The sequence below is a fragment of the Siphateles boraxobius genome, unplaced genomic scaffold, assembly GCF_051911475.1.
Source record: "Siphateles boraxobius isolate OS27281-9 unplaced genomic scaffold, OSU_SipBor_1 9, whole genome shotgun sequence".
Lineage (NCBI taxonomy): Eukaryota > Metazoa > Chordata > Actinopteri > Cypriniformes > Leuciscidae > Siphateles > Siphateles boraxobius.
The window spans coordinates 12022501-12045721 of NW_027509219.1; the positions used below are offsets into that span (position 1 = coordinate 12022501).

Sequence of the window (23221 nt, forward strand, 5' to 3'; positions counted from 1 at the left end):
GAGTGCAAGCTGTGATTGATTCACTCAGAGAAGCAGGGCTCACAGCGAACCCAAGGAAGTGCAGGCTGGCCTTCAGTGAGACTAACTACCTGGGGTACACCATTGGGTGGGGGTTGGTCAAGCCTCAGAAAGCCAAGTTGCGGGCCATCCAGGACTGGCCACAGCTCATAACCAAGAAACAGTTGAGGTCGTTTTTGGGCCTAGCCGGCTACTACAGACGTTTTATTACGGATTTTGCTATCATAGTTACACCTTTAACAGACCTGACAACCAAACGCCACTCACGAATGGTAAGATGGAACCCTGCGGCGGAGGCGGCCTTCATCAACCTGAAGCGAGCTATGTGCTCCAGTCCGATCCTGGTGGCACCAGACTTCAAGAAAGAATTCATTGTCCAGGCGGATGCTTCAGAGGTGGGTCTGGGTGCGGTACTCGCCCAGGCACATGACGGTGAGGAACATCCCATTCTCTACCTAAGCAGGAAGCTACTTCCAAGAGAGAACTATTGCACTGTGGAAAAGGAATGTCTCGCTCTAACCTGGGCCCTGGAATCCCTACGGTTCTACCTCCTGGGCCGACATTTTACAGTGATGTCTGATCATGCCCCTCTGCAATGCATGGCCAGGAACAGGGAAACGAACAGTAGAGTTACCAGATGGTTTTGATCTCTCAAGCGTTTAACTTTTCTGTTGTCCACAGGGCTGGCAAGCGCCACGGCAATGCGGATGCCCTCTCTCGGCGTGACGCCTTCTTCACCTCCTTCACTCCGACGAGGACGTCGGTCTCGAGGAGGGGGATGTGTGATGTCACGAGAGGCTGTCTCTTGGAGGGGCGCTACATTTCCCTGAGATGGTTGCAACCACGAACGGCTATGGCTCCATCTGCTGGTTCAGTCGGGAACTCCACCCCTCAATACCCTACATTTCCGCACACCTGAGACTGATCAGGGTCTGATGAGCCGAAGGGCTTTTTAAGGGTTAGAGACACAGTTATATATATATATATATATATATATATATGTGTGTGTGTATGTATATGTATGTATATATATATATACATATATACATATATATATAGGCCAATTAAACTTATGGCTCTGAAAAGTGAAGATAGTTCTAAGAAAAACTCTAGCATCTTGATTTGATTGTTTTATTATTCATGCATTGAAATTCAGACAATTTTAAGCATAACTTGAGTGTAAAATACTTTTTGGGGACGCTTGTAGTTCCAACTCCAACAGCAAGGTGGAGCCAAATGTCAAGCCTGGCATCATATTCTACAGTGCAGTGATAACATAAAAACATGCAGAATAACATAAAAAATAAGCCGTAATTGAGAATATATTTTAATTTAAATCATGTTGTTGTTATTTTATTTTTAACATGAACATCAATCAGAAAAAAAAGTTTGTAACAATGACATGTTTTGGTTCCTCCCCCTTACCCCACTTAATCAACCAGCCCCAAAAAATGTAATAATAATAATAAAAAAAAATATTAAATACATATAATATATATAAGTACATGAATAAAAAAATAACACATTGGAGAATAAAGTAAAGTTTTTTTTTTCTTATTTGTCTGTGAGCATAGCAAAAAGTACTATGATGGTACCATAGTACAGTGATGTATCAGATGGTAACACTATGGTACTCAGATGTTTACTTTGGTATTTAAGGATTACCATATTCATGGTTTTTAAGTGGTACTCCAAGGTACCATAGTATTATCATAGTACCATATCCAAAAACTGCCATGTCTCACACCCACGCACACACACGCGCACACGCAGCAATGCAAGCTTCAATAGTCATGATGACCCCACTGATCTGTTTTCTTACTGGGCGCTGTTGCCAGGACAACCCCCTCCCTGAACCACATCTCTCTCCTTACTGCCACAGCCTGTGACATGCACAAGTCTGGAGTGAATCAGAGAGACACAGACACACTGCCGGGCAGTGACAGACGGAAGTGGCCAGAAGGCGGAGGAATTGCTTTCGGCACTCCTCCCATCCCTGCGATGAGAACTCCTCGGCCATGCCTGTGCCAGATTCATGATGCCAACACATGAGGGTTTACCACCTTTAACATCACCAGAGAAACTAGTCACTAGTATAGAAATGCGAGCGCACACACTGTCACAGTCCTCGTCTGCACCTGTTTGTCCTTGTCTGCACTACACTACCCATAATCCTCCTTGTCTACACACCTGAACTGACTCCCTCACTTACCAGCCTGTTCATCGTTATCTTCATCCGTGTCACCTGTCTTCACCTTGTTATGTTTTATTAGTATCTGTATTTAGTATCCTTCTGTTCAGTTAGTCTTGGTCGGTTCTTGTAATGTTATTGTGTTTTGTGTGTGTACCCTCTGCCTGCCTGTACCTGTTTGTTGTTGCTTTTGAGTAAATCTTTGAATTGGAACTTTTTGCCTCAGCCTGTCTTCATCTACACCACAACCGTGACAGAAGAACCGACCTCAGAAGCATGGAAGTTGCCCGCTTCCATCTGACCCCAGCCGATCGTCTGATCCATTCGGCTTCCTGGAGCTTTCTGTTGGGGTAAGCTGGTCAGATGAGGTCTTAAAAACAGTGTTTTGGGGCGGACTGGATACCCATCTGTACCAGCAAGCTCTAGCGGCGGCAATCCCAGGCTCGTTTGCCCGCTACCTGGATCATGTGCTGTGGTTGAGTGGCTCAACCTTCACCGTAGGTGAGGCTGATGACATCGCCACTCAACCACCATCTCCAGCCGTCTCTATCACCACGCCTCCTGTCCTCATCCCCGGTAATGAGTCTCGTTCCAGCACAGAGCCTTCACCGCTGGTCCCGTCCAGCACAGAGCCTTCACCGCTGGTCCCGTCTAGCACAGAGCCTTCACCGCTGGTCCCGTCCAGCACAGAGCCTTCACCGCTGGTCCCGTCCAGCACAGAGCCTTCACCGCTGGTCCCGTCCAGCTCGGTCGAGCCTTCACCGCTGCCAGGGTCTGTTCACGTCAGCCACGTCCAGCCAGAGCTTCACGTCAGCCACGTCCAGCCAGAGCTTCACGTCAGCCAAGTCCGGCCAGAGACCGTCCGGCCAGAGACCGTCCGGCCAGAGACCGTCCGGCCAGAGACCGTCCAGCCAGCTCTGGAGGACGCAGTGCTCCTTGTGGGATCCATGGCTGTTTTGTGTGTGTGTGTGCAGCACACACATTCGTCACAGCCCATGAACCTAGCTCTAAGCCCTCTTCCCTGCTGGTTCCGTCCAGCACCAAGCCCTCTTCGCCGCTGGTTCCGTCCAGCACCAAGCCCTCTTCGTCACTGGTTCCATCCAGCATCAAGCCCTCTTCACTGCTGGAGTACGTCAGGCACGCGGAGATTATGCATGTCCCATCTGCCCAGCCAGAGACTCTTCCTGTGCCTGAGCCAGTGTCTGTTTCTGTGTTTGTGTCTGTCCTTGTGGCTATTATTGTTCTAGTGGCTGCTGATCCTGAGCCGGTGTCTGTACCTGAGCCAGTGTCTGTTCCCGATCCTGAGCCTGTCCCTAATCCGGGGCACTCACCCCAAGTATTTTTTTGGGGGGGGCCATAGGTCTTCGTCCCGGCCGTCCAAGGGTCCACACCGCCGTGGCCGCCCGAAGGGTCCTCTCCGCCGTGGCCGCCCGAAGGGTCCTCTCCGCCGTGGCCGCCCGAAGGGTCCTCACCGCCGTGGCCACCCGAAGGGTCCTCACCGCCGTGGCCACCCGAAGGGTCCTCACCGCCGTGGCCGCCCGAAGGGTCTTCACCGCCATGGCCGCCCGAAGGGTCCTCACCACCCTGGACGCCCGAGGGTTTGTCTGCTCCGCCCTGGCCATGCCCACGTCCTGCTACGCCATGGCCGCCTGGTCCATCCTGGAGTCCATCCTCCTGCACCCGGTCCGCCTTCCCGTCAAGGACTCCAGGATGCCCACCCTCCCACCCCTGTTCTAAGGCGTGAGGTCACACCTACTGGGAGGGGGGAGTAATGTCACAGTCCTCGTCTGCACCCGTTTGTCCTTGTCTGCACTACACTACCCAGAATCCTCCTTGTCTCCACACCTGAACTCACTCCCTCACTTACCAGCCTGTTCATCGTTATCTTCATCCGTGTCACCTGTCTTCACCTCGTTATGTTTGATTAGTATCTGTATTTAGTATCCTTCTGTTCAGTTAGTCTTGGTCGGTTATTGTGTTTTGTGTGTGTACCCTCTGACTGCCTGTACCTGTTTGTTGTTGCTTTTGAGTAAATCTTTGAATTGGAGTTTTTTGCCTCAGCCTGTCTTCATCTACACCACAACAGTGACACACACACACATTTGGCCACTTTTTTTTTTGTCATCTGTCAGTTGTCATTTGACATCACAGTTTTCTTTCCTGATTAAAGTATTATCTATCTGTATTTTATTTTCTAATCACCATAGAGTATTTTTAGATGTATAAACATGAAGACACAAAACTGTAGAACAAATTGTAATTAATCTAATTTTTAAAACCGGTTTTTAGAAAGAAAAATAAACCATAGTAATGTCAAATTTTAATGTTTTACATTTTGTCTTATTTTATTGTTTTATATTGTTGTCTTTATTTATTTATTATAAATATTATATTAATGTATTATTTTATTAAAATTATTAAAATTATTATTTTATTTTTTATAAATATTACTTTATTTATATTTGTGTACTATTTTTCTCATAACTTTTCTGTGGACCGCCAAATCCCCGTAAGTCTAATTGCAACTAAACCTCACACCTTTTTTCCACATAAAAACATTGTCTCATGTTAAATTTTGCATTTCTCAAGTGATTGTTAAGATTTTTTTTCCATTTTTAAAGATTTTTTTTTTTTTTAAATCAGCAAAGCCTCAAAATAAAAAAGCAGTTAGTAATTTAGCAGTACCAGGGAAATTTCCAGTAAACTTACTTATGATAAGAGAACTTCCCTCCCAGCTTTTGCTCAAGAGCACAATTGCAGAATTTGAACCAACAATTCTCAGTCGTCAGCACAGATCTTTAACCATTACACCACTCCACAAAATCTGGACTGAAGGTGAAATGCCTGCAGTCGTGGACGGCGAGAGGCGCAGATGTGGGCCTGTTGACACATTGATAATCACTGATGTTCTGCTTCATCTCCCTCATTTTACACTCTCTCTACTATATAAGATAATAAAACAATTTCAACTTTCAATAATATTTAATGTCCACGTATTTATTTGTTTTTTAAGTAGCCATGTAATAAGTGGCTTAATGTAAAGTCCAACGATCATTATCAGTATAAATATAATATGATTGGCAGACTGTACATTATGCCTTACATATTTGACCTGTAAATATATAAATAATATTAAGTACACTTATATAAGAGTTCTGAACTTTCAGTGCCCTCTCTCTCTCTCTCTTCCTCACACTCGCTTGTTGACTTTCCTCCTCAGGCTCCACTGACCGTAAATGTAAAGTGACAACCCAAAGCCGCATAACCATGGCTGTTGCTGTGCGATTGCCTCCAATGGAAGAGAAGCTGAGATGAAAACAAAGTCTTTGATTGGCTCCATTGGTACCTTAACATTTTTCAGTTGTAACCAATATTTAAACCATGGTCATGTATCAATCCATCAAGAAATGAACAAACTCCCACATGCTCACTGACAACTCAATCATCCTAATGCAATTAAACCTCCAGGTACAACAAGCCAATAGTTACTTGCAACAACCTTCAGGAAACTTATATAATGAACTATTCGATTTTTGGCTCAATCAAACTTGAAGCCTGGACCCTTAAAGATAACATGATCTCTGAATGAACCCTATTTACTTTCTACACACACTACTGGGCAAAGTTTGGAATAAATAGGATATTCAATGTTTAAGAAAGAAGTATCTTATGCTCACAAAGGCTACATTTATTTGATAAAAAATACAGTGATTACAATTATTAAAATATTATTACACCTTAATACCTGTTTTCTATTTTAATATATTTTAAAATTCAATTTATTCCTGTGATGACAAAGCTGAATTTTCAGCATCATTACTCCAGTCTTCAGGGTCGCATGATCCTTCAGAAATCATTCTAATATGATGATTTGCTGCTCAAGAAACATTTATTTTTGTGCTGCTTAATATTTTTGTGGAAACCATAATACACCACTAAGTTTAGGGAAGGTAAGTTAAAAAAAAATTCAGCAAGGAACCATTAAATTGATTTGAATAAATACATGTATAATACAAAAAAACACAGTTTATTTAAAATAAATGCTGTTCTTTTGAACTTTTTATTCATAAAGGAATCATAAAAATATATAATTGTTTCCACAAAAATATTAAGCAGAACTAATTATTATTAACTGAGCACCAAAAAATTTATAATAATTGAGAACAAAATCAGCTAAATTCAGCTTTGCCATCACAGGAATAAATTACATTTCAATATATATTAAAATAGAAAACAATTGAAATAGTAATAATATTTTTTTATTGTTTTACTGTATTTTTGATCAAATAAATGCAGATTTGGTGAGCTAAAAGACTCAATGTTACAAAAACATAAAAAACTTTTGACTGGTAGTGTAAATGTCAAGATCCGTCAGTGAGAAAATAAACCAACTTCCATTTTTCTGCCCTCCTGAATAATTCCAAGGCACTTTCAGGACACGATGTGCTGAACCCAGAAGCTGCCCTGAACCCTGTCAACATTTCAGAGAGATGTAGACCCACCGAGATGGCAGCTGCCGCTGGAGGTCTCAGAGGAGCAGGGACAAGGCAGACAGGCCTCCGCGGACCCCCTGTAGAAGTTCACCAGGCACTCATCACAGTTGTGGCCCTGAGTGTTGTCCTGACAGTCCAAACAAACACCTGAAACACCAGGAAAATATACAGGACAATTGATCATTAGCAATAGTATAGACAGAATATGACACTTCCAGACTTCCTGAGAGTATTATGTAAATCATTGTATAAGGTGAGGACTAGTTTAGCACAGTGAGACTTCAAAAAAATCTGCCTTTTAAGAGAGAGCCCATCATTAAAGTTTAAAGTGCTCTAATTAATAAATTAAATGTGTACTGGGTCATTTTGTGGATGATTAGGCTCCAGTCTGAGAACATACACACATACACATATATACACACACACACATAATATATGATACATACATTTATATTATATTATATTATATTATGTGAAAGAATAGTTCCGATCCTTGATTCTGATTGGTTGCGCTGTGTTTGAAGCCATTGTAAAATACCCTACAAAAAAGTACATACACCAAATGAATATTATATTATATTATAATATATATTATATGAATTTAGAACAGCTAAAGGGGTTTTATGAACTCCACTTTATGTTGTGCCTAACAATGGCCCTTAGCTGTCCTAAATTCACTGTAAACCACATCATCACAGGGATAATTGCTTTAATATTGTATTATATAAACCAATGTTGCATGCAATTTCATGCTTAAGTAATTGAATGCAAATTAACAGATAATATTGAGCTTTATGTGATTTAATAATGCTTATAAATATTAATGAAAACATCAAATAGTTACGCTTGAATCAAGGGGAATGTTAATATGTTACAGGTTTTGGTTTTCTTTCGTTTAACTAGTCTGATGTTTTATTTTTCATATTGTATTTGATGAGAATATGAAATCTTGTGTTATTATATCTTTCTTTTTTCAGTTTTTATGTTCACTTTGTATGTCAGAGTTCAATTTTTATTTTTCATTCTTTGTTTTATTTACATGGAAAAATATCGCTTCAGCTTTATCAAGGGGAGAAAAAAAGAAAGACCAAAAGGCTTTGTGTAAATGCGCAGTATTCTTCTGGCTCTGTGAGTTACTGCTCGTCTCGTGCGTGTGTGTGTGTGTGTGGTATTATGCTGCGGGGCGGGTGTGAGTCTATGAACTGTAAGCAGTCTCAGGAGATGCTGATTGGGTTTTATGACTGAGGAGGGCTGTAAATCTGACTGTGGCTCTCCGCATCGGGGGAAAGGGTACCAGCTACCATCTGTACACACACCACGGAGAGAGAGAGAGAGAGAGAGAGAGAGAGAGAGAGAGAGAGAGAGAGAGAGAGAGAGAGAGAGAGAGAGAGAGAGAGAGAGAGAGAGAGACAGATGGGTTCATAGACAAATGCACTTGAACATGCAGTTGCCAAACATGTCTATGGCATCAGTAGACTGAGGCCAGGGTGAAATGATTTAAGACAAACACGCATACACTTCTCAGATGTCAGCAGGTTTGCTTAACAAATTAACACACACACACACACTAAAGCATGAGCATTATGTTGATAGGGTTTTTTGGTTCGGATTCAAATTGAGGTTAATTAAGCCTTGGTTGCCTAGGATACAGGGAGGAAGATAGAAAAGAGAGGGAAGTGTGGAGGATGTTGTGATGAATCGCTCTAGGTGAGTCAATCTCAGATCTGCAGATATTAGTTTAAAGAAATAGTTAACTGAAAAAGAAAACCATTGTTTTTATTCATCTTCATGTCATTCTAAAATAAAAGAATCATAATCTTCTCGCACAAAATGTATACGAATAAAATTTTTTAAAAAAATAAAAGTGTATATATATATATATATATTATATTGCAAATATATATCAGTTTTATTACTTGACTATATTAACAGACCAGTAGTTTATTTTGTATTAAACATGTTATTATATTGTCTTTTTGTCTTTTTATATTGCATTATATTATATTATATTTTCACTAAAATTGCATGCTATTTCATTCATAAGTATATGAATGCAAATTAACAGATAATATTGAGTATTATGTGATTTAATAATGTTTACAAGTCAAAGCTCCAAATGTATTTATTTTTTACATTGAGAACTCCCTTTAAGGCTGAGAGTATGATTGTGAGTATTTGTTAAGTTTTTTTTTTGTTTTTTTTTATCTGGTTTTATTTTTGGTTCATATTGTGTTTTATAATAATAGGAAGTCTTGTGTTTGTATATCTATAGACCTGTTTATACCTGGTATTATACGGTTTGGTAGTTTGGGTCACAAGTAGAAGAGGGAGACGCATATGTGTTTATCTAGTTTTAACATTGGGTCAGTAGGTGGAGAGAAGAGAAGGTCTTTTGTGGCTGTTTGAATGCATTTGACCACATGAGCGTTTACACTACGAAAGCAATCCGGTCTAATGTATTTTCGAATACCTCTGGAAGTGGTCGAAAGTGGTTCTTACTACTTTGAGTAATGATAAAGGATGGAGCAAGATTTGTTTTAAAAAACTTTAATGTTACATCAGTCATTAATGTTAGTGCTCAGCTAACATACAGCATTAAATTAGAAATATACACATTGGTTTGTTGATGAACAAACACTTGTTAATGCTGATGGTGAGGAATTACCATCGCAACATCTCATAATGTCATCAAACTGAGTAGCTGAAATAACTGAGAAATGTCCTCCTCAATTCGTCCTTGCGATGGAGGTTCAGGTTGAATTACTAGTTCTTCTAATGTTTCATCGTCGGACTTGTCCTCGGGTTGATATGGTAAAATTGACGCCATAGTTACTGTCTTTACAGTATGTACAATCACTGAGCTTTAGGAAGCCTCCTGAGCTGAAGTTCAGTTATGGTAATGGACCTTTAGAAACACTCTGTAAACGGTAGACCAATCACAACAAATCTGACCAATCAGAGCAGAGTAGACTCGCAAAAATGAGGGACTGAATCCTCAGACGAGTCGTTTGAGAACCATTGAAAAATGTGATGATGTGCAATGTATATTATGAGAAAAAGGTGTTTTTTGACCGTTGATGCATATAAATCTGTTGTAGGAGACCTCCAAAACAAAATTAGGAACCCTTTAAAATAGCATAATAGGGGCACTTTAATATTCAATGCAGAGACTTCAAATGATGATGAAAGTGTGCTGGGCTGACCTGACTGAGGGTGGCAGTAGGTGGAGTGGTTGTTGCATCGGCACGGTTGGCATCCTGTGCTGCTGAAGTGGAAGAATCCAGGGTGGCAGTCGTCACACTTGGGCCCGTAAACACCTATCTTACATGTACACATACCTGAACTGCAAGAGAGAAAACACAGAAAACACACATGAACAAATCTAAATTTCTGCTTGACAACAATTATGCAATTTGCAACAAGCTCAAAACGTCCTCGTTGTGCATCCTGTTCCTGTGGTATCTTATCACACACACACACACACTGCTTTGCCCTAGACAGCTAACAATCCTGGTCTAAAATGCAGTCATCCACACACCAGCAGTCTAGACCTTTCATTTTTAATTCCACCATTTCATGTGGGTACACATGAGAGACCTGTGGCCCAGACCACATTTGAAACCATCTGCTGCTTCAGACCTGATTCCAGGAATCCCTCTGTCTCTCTCTCACTCTCTCAAACACACACACACATACACACACAAACACTGATTGTGTTTAATCTTTACTGCCTGTAAAGTCGTCAACCCCAAATAACAGTAGTCTGAAACTACTGAAGCTATTGGAATTGTTACATATGTAGGAAATCTCAGATCCAACCAGAGTAAATCAGATCCTCAGAAAAAAACCAAATTGCCAAAATAATCTCACAGGGAACGATCCTAGGTGGTTACTAGGTAGTTGCTATGATGGTCTGTGTGGTTTCTATGGCATTGCTATTGTCAATTAGCTGTGAAGTTGTTCTGATTGGCTTTTAACATGTTTGCTATGTAGTTGCTATGGCATTGCCAAAGTGTTCTGGGTGGTTACTAGGTAGTTGCTATGATGGTTTGGGTTGTTAGTCAAGTAGCTGTTAAGGTGTTCTGATTGGCTTTTATCATTTCCAAGGTGTACTGTGTGGTTGCTAGGGCATTGCTAAGGTGTTCTGGGTGGTTGCTAGGTAGTTGCTATGATACTCTTGGTGGTTGATAGGGCATTGCTAGCCAATTGCCAAGTGGCTGCTAAGGTTTTCTGAGTGTCTTTTAGCATGTTTGTTATGGGGTTATTGGGGTGTTGGTAGTTGTGAGGGTGTTCTGTATAGTTGCTATAATGTTCTGGGTGTTGCTAAGGGCATTGCTAGGCGATAGCTAAGTGGCTGCTAACAAGTTTTTTTCAGATTGGCTTTTATCATGTTGGCTATGTATTTTATAGGGTGTTGCTAGGCAATTGCCAAGTGTCTGCTAAGGTTTTCTGAGTGGCTTTTAGCATGTTTTTTAATGTGGTTGCTAGGGTGTTCTGTGTGTTTGCTAGGGCATTGCTAGCTGATTCCCAAGTGGTTGCTAATGTGTTGGAGTGTTTTTTAATATGTTGCAATGCAGTTGTGCAGGTATTGGTGGTTGCAAGATGGTCTTTATTTTTGCCCCTATATATCCAGAGTGATTTATCACATGGCAATTATGGCTCAGGTGATTGACCAGAACTGAGCATATTTTAGCAAAGACGGCAAATTTAAAATTGTACTTCTGCGGGGTCCTGTGCCCACAACAAAACTGCCATTGAGACGAATGGGAATGCTAACACATAGCTATATCCAGGTATTATAGACCTCCTTGGTTTAAATCCCATACCCAACGTATCAGCAATAGCAATAGAGATGGTTGTAGCAAGCCCACTAATGAACCCTTGTGCTTATCACCCTTTTATTTAGAAATTTAGCTGATTATCATGTCATTTAATGGATGCTTTAGCCCTTACTCTTTCAAAACAGTCATTAGTAGACTCCCCATACACATAAACACTCCTCCATATCCTACAATTACATACTCACACCCCAGGTCTGTTGCGTTAGGACTGAGGTGAAGGTTGAGGCGAAGAGGGGCTTCCAGGGGTTGTGTGATTGGTTCCTGTGTATGAGTGGAGCGAGTGATAGATGAGAGAGGGGCGACGATGACACCCGTGGGACAAGCTTAAAGTGCTCAGCCATGCTGACAGGATCGCTACACTGGAAACCCCAGAAAAACAACAACGGCCGCGATAAAAGAGCTGACGATTAAACCAAAAAATAAAAAAGAGATCTGAGAGAAAGTAGGAGATTTTGAAAGAGAGAAAAATAGGGTGTAGTTGAGGGTGCATTTAATTATATATACACTTTTTTTGTAATACAGTAATGAGTTTTAAAGGGAAATGTGAGTAACTGTCATTAAAATAGCATAAACAACTATAGATGAATGGCCCTAAAAATAGGGACAGGAACAACATCATCAGTGTTATCACCATCCACCCACATTTACAGACTGATTGACGATAACATATGGAAATTGTGACACTTCTGTTCCGCAGAGATGTTTCCTGTAGTGCATCACATAATCTCCCCTGCCCTGTTCCTCCATACACTCACACAATCTGTAATCTGAATGCATAAATACAGACACACGTCCTGAATTATATATTACAGGTCTAGCAGAAACAGGGCGTGAAGTAAAGCAGAAAGAGAGACAGAAGGAGAAAAAGACAAAGACCGCTACACCCTCCTTTTAAGACACCATTAGTAATTTGACCTGAGAGAAAATGAGGTAGTAAGGGACAGACGTACAGTCCTTTTAATATATATATATATATATATATATATATATATATATATATATATATATAGCGCATTATATTTGTACTTATTTAATTGTTTCTTAAAAATATGTAGAGAGATACAGAGTATATACATATCTGAAGTCTACATTTTTGTTGCATTCTGACATTATTTTCATGACAAATTAGCATATCTCTTCTGATTCATAGTAGCCAGCTGCCAAGCCTAAATGATATAAATATCTTATCATTATTGTTATATAAAAAACATAGTATTTTGTTTAAATATATGTAAAAGTATACAACACAATTTATCTATTACTAACAGTTATTTGCTGCCATGACTTTAATGCTGATTTTAATTAAAAATAATTGTGTCAAGACAGGGTGATTTTTATCATACACACACACACACACACACACACACACACACACACACACACACACACACACACACACACACACACACACACACACACACACACACACACACACACACACACACACACACACACACATATATATATATATATATATATATATATAGTAATACAATATAATTAGACTTAATTATAGATAGACTAATTAGACTTAATTTTCTTTATTCATTATATCATATCTTATATGTTCTCTTCATTTTGTGGTTGAATATGATTCTCCTTTCCTTTGTTGTTATGTGAGGAGAATACAGTCTATATCAAGTTGGTTGATGCAGTTCCCATTCACTAGAAATGGTGTAACACTTCCTAACATTTTCCTCAAGTGTGTTGCCTCCACAATAGATATATGTTTTAAAATAATCACATCTGCATTGTTACCTAACACAAATCCTTTTAACATTTGTGGGGTGTTAGTAGATACACTTGCACTTGCTGTGGGAGAGCGTGTGGGTGGGTGTGTGCGTGCGTGTGCACGGGCCAGTAGACAGGTTACCATGGTGATGGCTCGGCACCCAGAGCATTCTGAGGGAATGAGAGTGAGGTGTGACATATATGACCTATCAATCACAATCTCCAGAGAAAGAGCGCGGGAGATCAAGAAAGACAGAAAGACCGCCTGTAAACATTTTAATACAACCGGGAGAAAAGGGGTTTTGTGGCGGATGCAAAATGCAAATATCTGTCCTTCCTAAAAACACTACAGATTCAAAAAACGAGTCAGTGAGAGCATATAAAGATAGTCCCAAACACACACACACACTCACACTGTATCACACACAAACAGTAGTGATTTATCAAGGTCAGATAATGATCAATCACACGCCCTTCCCTTGCATTCACATTCATTAGCAGACAGACCCTTCGTCTGTGGGACATAGACGGCTCTCTAAAGCCAGCTGTTGAACAGAACCATTCATTAGGGTGGCACATTTAGCATTTGTGCAAACACCAAACAGGGTGGCGTTTTGTAGCATCATGATGCTTATCTAAATCCAACCACCCCCGTTCTAGAGAAAAAATTTAGCCTTATTGAAAAAGACATGTGTATGGATATAAACACACCATTATGTATTATTTAGGAAAAGCTGATAAAAGCAACTTATAAATGGCTGTATTCTACAAAGCTACTAAAAATCCGGCCTGGCAAAAGATGTAGGCTATTTGTTGTGATAATATCAGTAAAAATACTTGTAATACCGGAAATAAACCTGCACAGACTCTCAGGCACGTGGTATTTTGGTATGGACAGGTCATTTGTAATATGATACACCATCACACAAGTGGCACATGATATTTCACAATAAATATTTCAGTCAAGCATTACACTGGCAAGTCAAGTAACTATTTGCAAGTTGATTTAACTCAGATCTTTGATTAAAGTATCATTGTTTCCACTTAATTATTTAAATTCATAAATAAGTTGAAATAAAGTGCAATAAGTCGACCAAGGTAGGACCTTGGACCTAAATACATTTATAAAGTTACAAAAGATTTCAAATAAATGTTCTTTTCTATTCAGAAAATCCTGAAAAAAATATTAAGCAACAAACCTTTTTTCAACATTGATAATAATAAGAAATGTTTATTGAGCAACAAATCATCATATAAGAATGATTTCTGAAGAAATTATGTGACACTGAAGACTGGAGCAATGATGTGGAAAATTCTGAAATATATTTAAAATATATTAAAATAGAAAATGGCTATTTTAAATTGTAATTATATTTTCAAATATTACAGTTTTACTGTATTTTTGCTCAAATAAACGCAGCCTTGGTGGACATAAGAGACTTCTTTCAAAAACATAAAAATCTTTAGTAATGTATTATGTATTAATGTGTTAGTAAAACAGTAATATACATAAACACTCATGTTTTTATATAAACATATTTTGAAAGCCAAATACGTTACTTATTTGAGTTCTAAAACATAACATTCCAAGTAATGTTTAATAAGGATCACACTGTGAATTAATGAAAAATTTTACTGACTTAAATTATACGATATATTCTAATGAGGCGTTAATTAATGAAAACGATTTAATCACTTGTCAGCAGCTACTTTTACATGAACACGTTACATGAACACATTCATTCCGATTCATGAATCCAAAAGTAGTGTTTACATGATCACTAAATCCTGCCCTGCTTCTCAGATGAGGAGTGGAAGGAATTTTTAGAATTAGACAACACTCATTTATGACACTTCATCAAAGATTTTAGATATACAAATATGGTGCACTCATATTACTTTGAACGGGAGAAAGTGCAATGCGCAATATGGCGGAATAAGTTCCGCCGAATCCGATTGGTAAAGTCTAATATGAGACAGGTGTTGCCAGATTTCATTGGCGATTTCAAATATGAAATTTAACCGTAAGCTTGGTGAACAGCTTTGAAGAATTTGATATTTCCCCATTCAAGGAGCGGTGCTTGTATGACTGAAATAGCTAAACCACTCCTTACAATCCAAATAAAATTTTAATCGGATTTAGCCAATTTATTCCGATTGACGTGGTTGCATGTCACTTTTTCCCCCCGACTGTGCTACTAGTCTGATTACAATAGGATTATTAGAGTCTATGTAAAGGCAGCTAGTGACTGTGCTTGTTTGAATACAAATCCTTATAATTTGACACAATAAAACTGATCAAATAAAAACAATTTGAAAGCAAAATTCGACCAGCATCCGGCAGCACAGCCAGATTTTAGCCAAAGCACACTCAATGTAGCCGGCTTGACACATAATTTATCATAATAGCATCACCGGGGGCTTCCTTAATCATTTGGATTGGTTGTTGATGTGTGCGTACGAGTGTGTTTTCAGAGAGAGAGACTGTGTTGTGCAGGCAGCAGTAGCAGAAAGCTCATTAATGTTTCAGAGACCCTGGGGCAGATCAGCTGCATATTAACTAGGTCAGTGTTACACAACGTTCCCCTCTCCCTCTCTGTCTCTCTGCTGCCATGGAGATGCCAGCATCATTCTCCTTCCTGCATCCTTCACAACCATGACAACCGTGGAACTGGGATGCTCTGAACCTCGCCTGATGCTTTAAAAGTGAAAGGCTTAGATGTTTTGCTGAAGGGGTGTAGAATGCATGGAAAATTTTGTTTCTAAGCAACTGAAGTTTTGCAGATACTAAAACCTTTACTTGTCTTGCATCACACTTTACTGACTTATTTAAATCACACATCAATATATATTTGGATTAGCAATGCATGTTACATATGTCGGCCACCTTATCGGTATCGGCTGATATATGTTAATTTTTAATGTTATCGAATCGGCCTGAAAATTTGGCCGATATATTAAAGCCGATAAATAATGGATTATTTCCTTCAGCTGAGACAATTTAGATGTGCACAGTTCGCCATAATGGCTTTGAAGAGCTTGAATTATGATTACAATCACTACAAAACAGGAAAATACAGTTAATTTAGGCTACATAAAATTATAATTGTGTGGCTGGGACATGGCTTTTAATGGTGAGACTTTTGTTTTTGTAATCAGGCTGTCAAAAAAACGTCGCGTCAGACAACGTCAACAAAGAAGAGAAGAGAGAGAGGGTAACTTATTTTGATTAAAGATTGTGACAGCACATGCATATTTAAAAACAATGATGTGCACGGATAAATAATTTATAATACTGCAATATTCCATAAAAAATAAGAATTGTTAATTCTGATTTCATGGTGACTTTAATCTGATTGGCCGAACAGACCAAAAACAGTAAAAAAAAAGTGTTTACTGTCCATTTGCGGGTTCCAGATTTAAGTTCTCAACACACTTAAATACACTTTATAATAATGTCAAATTATAAGTTTTATTTAAAGTATTATATCATAGTGTTTTAATAATCTTTTGTTGTGCCTTGAAGGTGCAGCATGTAAGAATGACAACTAGTGGTCGATTGGGTACTGCAGTCGAATTCAAAATGTCGGAGATCGTTGTTTCTCTCACCACCTGTTCCTCAGACTGGACGGCACTCACTCGGGTGGCCAGTTTGAGCACACGCGACAGGAACAAGCACAATGGACAATGAAAATTGGCAAATTGGTAACGTGCAGTATCACAAACCAAAACAAAAACAAACATTCTAGCCTGGAAACAAACATTTCTAAGTAAAACAACGGGCTGTAGAAGTGTTTTTCAGAGAAACGAGTATGTGACCTTAGCATGTTTCCTAAATATCTGCAAAAATATTATGGTATTTTTATGATTTAGTAGAGTGAAAAAGTTACATACAGCACCTTTAAAGAAGTAAACTTATTTAGATGTGTTGACTAACACTACTTGATTATAATATTATTGTGTGTTTTTCAGTATTACATTTGAAGATATTAATGCACTGAATTGCAACTTCATCATTACAAATGTATATATCTTTGTTTTCCGTACATTCAATGTCAGTACATTCAGCAGTAAACTTTATCTAGAGATCTTTATCTAAGACAAAATAAATAATTATTAAATTAGATATGAAGATGGACTTTAGTCTTAAGTGGTTCAAAAAGCACACAGTTCAGCGAATTGCATTTAATATCAATTTAAACTGTTTTCATTTCATATTGAAATGAAGTGCTACTGATGGTGTACAACTGACAATTTACCTCCCACACTACTTAAATCTTGCATCAACAAAGTCAGATGCACACAAGAGCACACAGCTGGCCATGGACATTAAGCATGCAGTATATGCACATTACAAATCAAGTCATGAAATGCATCTCTTCTGTTGCAGAACTGTAACCACCACTGTACGATTACAATAATCATACACATTCTCTCCTCTGGAATATTTGCATATAATTTGTGTGCATTACACATGCAGTTTTTAAATGTGTAGATGCATCTTAACATGGGCACTATGCTGTTCATTGGGAAGCTAATCTTTTTTAAGAACAAAAAAAAATAGCATTAGGATATGCTAATATAAGAACTCATAATATTCAATGGACTCATATTGGCTATTATAATTTCCCTGAGGAGCTCTTGAGGTATGAACACAGTAGGAGAACAGCCTTCGCAGACAAATGGTTTCACATAGGGATGGCCTGATACCGATACTGGCATCGGGGATCGGGTCGATACTGTCTTCACTCTTCATATACTCGTACTCGTACTCATAAAAATTTGCCGATACCACGCCCCGATACCACATACATTTGGGACTAGATTTGATGGCCGAGTGCCAGCGCAGGCGGTAATGCATTCACTCTGTGTGCGGGTTGCGGGAGAATAATTCGCGGGACTCCCGCAAACTAAAAATATCTGTAAATACAACATATTAAAACTAATAGATTTTTATTCATCTGTTGCAGAAAAGCAAGAAAAACAACTGAAACAAAACTGAAACGATTTACAGGCCAGAGTTTCTTTTCATAACATGTTTGCAGCGTTGAGCGATGTAGCCAATCACAGACATGTGTGTTGATTTCTTGAACGCAATGGCCAATCAGAAGCATTTAAGATAGACTCCCCTCACCGCTCTGAACTTTTTTGTTCAGTGCTGAATTCTGTATGCTGACAAATCCTCTAATTATAACAAACAAAGTGTGGATAATATGAAAGATTCATTGTGCAGTCAGCTTCATTGATAATAACAGATTGTGAGATCGAGATGAACTGTCAGCTTTTTAGGAATTAGGCTATTAAGGGAGCGCACTTTGCGTGCATTCAGTAATGTCAGACCATGCACGCAGTGACTGCTTGCTTTTATGTTAAATCAACAGTGGTTTGTGTGTTAATTGATTTATTATTTTACTCATTATTTATTTTTAGACTTGTTAAAACAAGCAGAGAAGAAAATAAAAACAGTCTTTTAACCTGTGTTCTAAAATAGTCTTCTGTCTTCTTTTCTGGGAGCCTATAGTTACTTTTGTGGTAGAAATATCGGTATCGGTACTCGATATCGGCAAGTACACAAATGTAAATACTCGTACTCGTATCGGTTTGAAAAAAATGGTATCGGGCCATCCCTAGTTTCACAGAGAAAACTGTAGCCATCCAAGTACAGTATAATAGAATTTTTATTCGAAACTTCATTACAAAGATCACGCAACATCAAAGCTTTATTGCTAACTTAAAATACGGCGGTGGTCTAACTAAACAATGACTGACTTATTACAGCTAGATATCAACTCTTTCTCCAGCGAATCAATGCTTGGGTGGGTTTTGAAAAGGTATATAACAGATCATAAATTTTGACCTCATAATGTGAGACTGAACTAGCATCTATTATGCTGCAGTTCAAAACTGATCTTACTTGAGCACTCAGCTAAAATTATTCGCAAATATACAACAAAACTGTAAATTTTTCCTTAAAGAAATGTCAAAATTTAGACGTAATCCTGATTATGGAATCATGGTTACTGGCTCTAAAAGCCAATTACTTTACGGCCTCATCCCAAAACAAAGCCAGACCACAACAATCTGCTCCCTTCAGGGAATGTCATTTAATTAGGCTCAAACTGGCAATACTCAGCATGGGTCTCTGTAAACCTTCTAAACAGTTAAAGCACAGGACAGATATGCCAACAGGAAACTGATATGTCCTCAAGGTTTTGAAAAGGAGCAACACAGGATTGAGCTAATCTGCCTGATTATCTGTTTACTTAACTATACTTTAGGGAGAAAATTAGCTAAATCTTACAAGACCATGTCTTTTGGGAACATTCTCAAAGGATTCTATATTCTTAAATATAGTAAATGTTTTCATTTTAATCTAAAAGAGTTGAAGAATAGAATGAGGAATAGAATTTTAGAATGATTTCTGTAGGACACTGAAGACTGGAGTAATGGCTGCCATTAATAAAGGAATAACATATATTCAAATAGAAAACAGTTATTTTGAATTGCAATAATATTTCACACAATTACTGTACTCACTGTATTTTTTATCAAATAAATGCAGTCTTGGTGAGCATATCTTATATCTCTCTTTCAAAAACGTACAGACCCCAAACTTTTGAACGCTATTGGACGTTTTTGATTTCTAATTCTTGCAAACTTGGACAAAAAAAAAATTCTATAGCAAGACACATAGGAATGTAATTTTCCCACAATGCCTCTCACCTGTCACAGCTTGAGCTGTCTGCACCGAAGGAGTCACATGCACAGGGCAGGCAGCCGATGGTGCCGTTGGTGAAGTGATCTTCCTCACACTCTTCACACTGCAGCCCAGTGTAACCCGGCATACAGTCACACTGACCCGTCTCACGGTCACACTCATCAGGGTCCGACACTCCTTCACCGCTGCAGTTACACACCAGCTCTTCAGAGGACACACATACAAAGGATTCCTTATGAATTTTTGATAACCAAAGAAGGGTAACATTAAGATCATCAACTATTGATATAAAGGACAGACAAATTCACCCTGTACACTCTTAAACATAAAGGTTCTTTATAGGAATTGATGGTTCCAAGAGCCTTTAACATTCATGGAACCTTTCCATTGCACAAAAGGTTCTTGATAGTAAAAAAGGTTCTTTAGATTATTAAAATATTCTTCACACTAAGAAAAAAATGGTTCTTTAGGTTATTAAAATGTTCTTCACACTAATAAAAAAAATGGTTCTTTAAGAACTGTTCTGTTCTTCTGGGAACCCAAAATGGTTCTTCTATGGCATTGCTGCGAAAAAACCCTGCCCATTTTGAAACCATGCGTTTCCCAACCTTTTTTGTCTTACAAACCCTCAAATGTAACAGACGTAGGCCAGTAAGAGCTGTGTGTGTGTGTAAACTTCACTCCCCTGGCCTCCAGAGGTTTGCTAGCAACTAACACTAGCAGCTGCGCTCTTTAGCGTCCTTGTTAGCATGCCCGCCTCCCATACCGGAGACCCCTGTTTGAGTCCCGCTCAGAGCGGTTACATTTGGTGCCATGACCCGGATGGAAGTGAGGTTTATGGGGGTGAGTGTAACAGACATAGGCCAGTAAGAGCTGTGCGTGTTAACCTCACTCCCCTGGCCTCAAGAGGCACGCTAGTGAGACTGGAGACCCCAGATTGAATTACGCTCCGAGGAGGTTGAGTAGAAACGGTGACACAAAGATCCTTCAATACAGGCGCGTTAGGTTACACTTTATTTTAAGGTGACGTAGGTACATTGACCTTACTAAAAGAAGTACTAAGTAATATTAATTAACTACATGTACTCAGTGGCGTAACTTTGTTTTAAAAAGTGTGTGGGACAGGTGTGTGTGTGGGGGGGGGGGGGGGGGGGGGGGGGGGTGTTTGCTAATACAATGCTAAATCATAAATCAGATGTATGTACAATAACATTACAATGTCCAGCAATCGATTTAAATAGTAATAGCTTAATTTGTCATTTAATGAGATCTACTCCAATATATATTGTTTTTCACGGGAATAAATACATAGATCTGACTGATTTACGTATGTACGTTAATGGTCCAGTGCGCAAGCCACAAGAGAACACTGTATCCGTGCCACTGATCTCTGCGGCAACGAGCACTTTGGTCACTTGATTAAAAACTTTTTTTTTTTTAATTCAGCACTAAATTACTTCATATTTAACACACAAACAAAACGAATGCTTTGCTAGTTAACTGGAGATGTTTTATTTGTATTGGTACATCCATGCTGCAAAATGTTCCAAAAGTGGTGGGGACAATATTGACACTGGCAAAAAGTGGTGCACATGTCCCATCCGTCCTACCCACAAATTACGCATATGCATGTAGACTACTTACTATATAGAGTTAGGGTTTGGTTTAGGGTTAAGTTGCTTGCAATTACGCATAATTTTCTGCTATTACTATAGTAAGTGTAGTAACATGTAACTATGTCATAAGGACACACAAAAAATTAAATCGCACTATGGGAAAAATAGGTAAACTTATCATTTGTCAATAAATCTATCACTGCACATTTTTTTCCCATAAAAAGGAGCAGATTATATATATATATATATAAATCATGCTTTTATTTTCATCGTTTTTTTTCTTCTGTTTTATACGCACTCATTGGCAATTTTAACTATTTTATATATTGGCGAATTGGTGGTGAATTCATACAATCTCATTCGTACATTTTCGTACGATCTGCTTATGCTCCACTTCATGCTTAGTTGTTTTTTTTTAATTGTATGTTTTCGCAAGACTCAAATCATACAAATAAATATGAATATCTCGTCAATTCACCAAAATGTAAAATAGTTACATTTTCTCTTGAGATCGGGTTGGATTTATACACTGGAATGTAAACCTAAAAACCTGCTTACATCTAATGTGGTAACATCTAACTTTAATAAGTCAAAAATATTTTTTTATATCACTGAATGAACCTAAATAATATCAGGTTACAACAGTCCAAAAAAATAACATAAATAAATAAATACAAAGGTTAGATCAGGTGAAAGTAGCTCCATACAATAACAACTGCAAGTTACTATTTTGTGGTATTAGTGTACTATTCAGTGTAGCTTTAACAAAGCATCATCTTTTCAAGTGCCCCCTTAGGGACACATAAGCCTGGTTTAGAAACTCCAACTAAAGAAGAAACCATGATAAATTGTCACCCGTAGAGTGTTCAAGCATAAAGCCCTGTTAATGCAGCACTCCTGCTCGGTTGTAAATTTCTCCTTCAAGTTCAAGTCTGCTACGCATCATCACTCTACTCCATCTTGCCGATCTCTGCCAATGACTCCCTGCAGCCAGATTCTTTGATACTTCATTAAGTTGATATTAGACTGAGAGAGAGCAGATCTTTAGTATGCAGGAGAGGCTGTAGAACCACAGAAGAAGAACACAACCTAAAGGAAAATCAGTGACATTATATTTCAACATGCCAGGAAATTCCAGCTCAAGGGAACAAATGAAGCTTGTGTAATTACAAATCCAACTGCAATTAAATCGAAGAGGATTTTCCAGAAGTGTTGCAGTAATATTTAAATATTGATCTAAATTTAGGCTGGAAACTATTTGTCCCAGCATTTCTTAGTAAACCAGCAACCCCTCGACGTCAAGGCTAACTTCGAATAGACTAATAATTGAATATAGTTGGATGTAGATTTTCTTTTTCTATTATTTCTTTTCTTAACACAACTAGAGACAGTTAAGAGGGCTTGGTTTAAACTTCATGAACACCACAGCTCTGTCCTGAGTATGTGCTAACTTGGTAGGACACAGATTCTGTTTGCTAATGATCAAATGTGTTTGATCTCAAAAACCAAAGTGGGCTGCATTTATAAAAATTTAAATCTGAAAGAGCGCATTTGAATCCATCTTTCATGTAATACATGTTTTTATTCATCAGCCTTTGTTCATCTGCATGTAC

General features: G+C 38.7%; 1 protein-coding gene across 1 annotated transcript in view; it reads right to left on the reverse strand.

Annotated features, from left to right (window-relative positions):
- The window catches only part of LOC143732110 (multiple epidermal growth factor-like domains protein 9), a 48555-nt gene that overhangs the window by 19016 nt on the left and 6318 nt on the right, over positions 1-23221 (reverse strand). Inside the window, exons 2-4 of the mRNA XM_077222804.1 lie at positions 19998-20196; positions 9906-10045; positions 6712-6849 (exon numbers count right to left, since the gene is read on the reverse strand). Of these exons, the coding sequence (XP_077078919.1) occupies positions 6712-6849; positions 9906-10045; positions 19998-20196 (477 nt within the window). The remainder of the gene's footprint in view (positions 1-6711; positions 6850-9905; positions 10046-19997; positions 20197-23221) is intronic.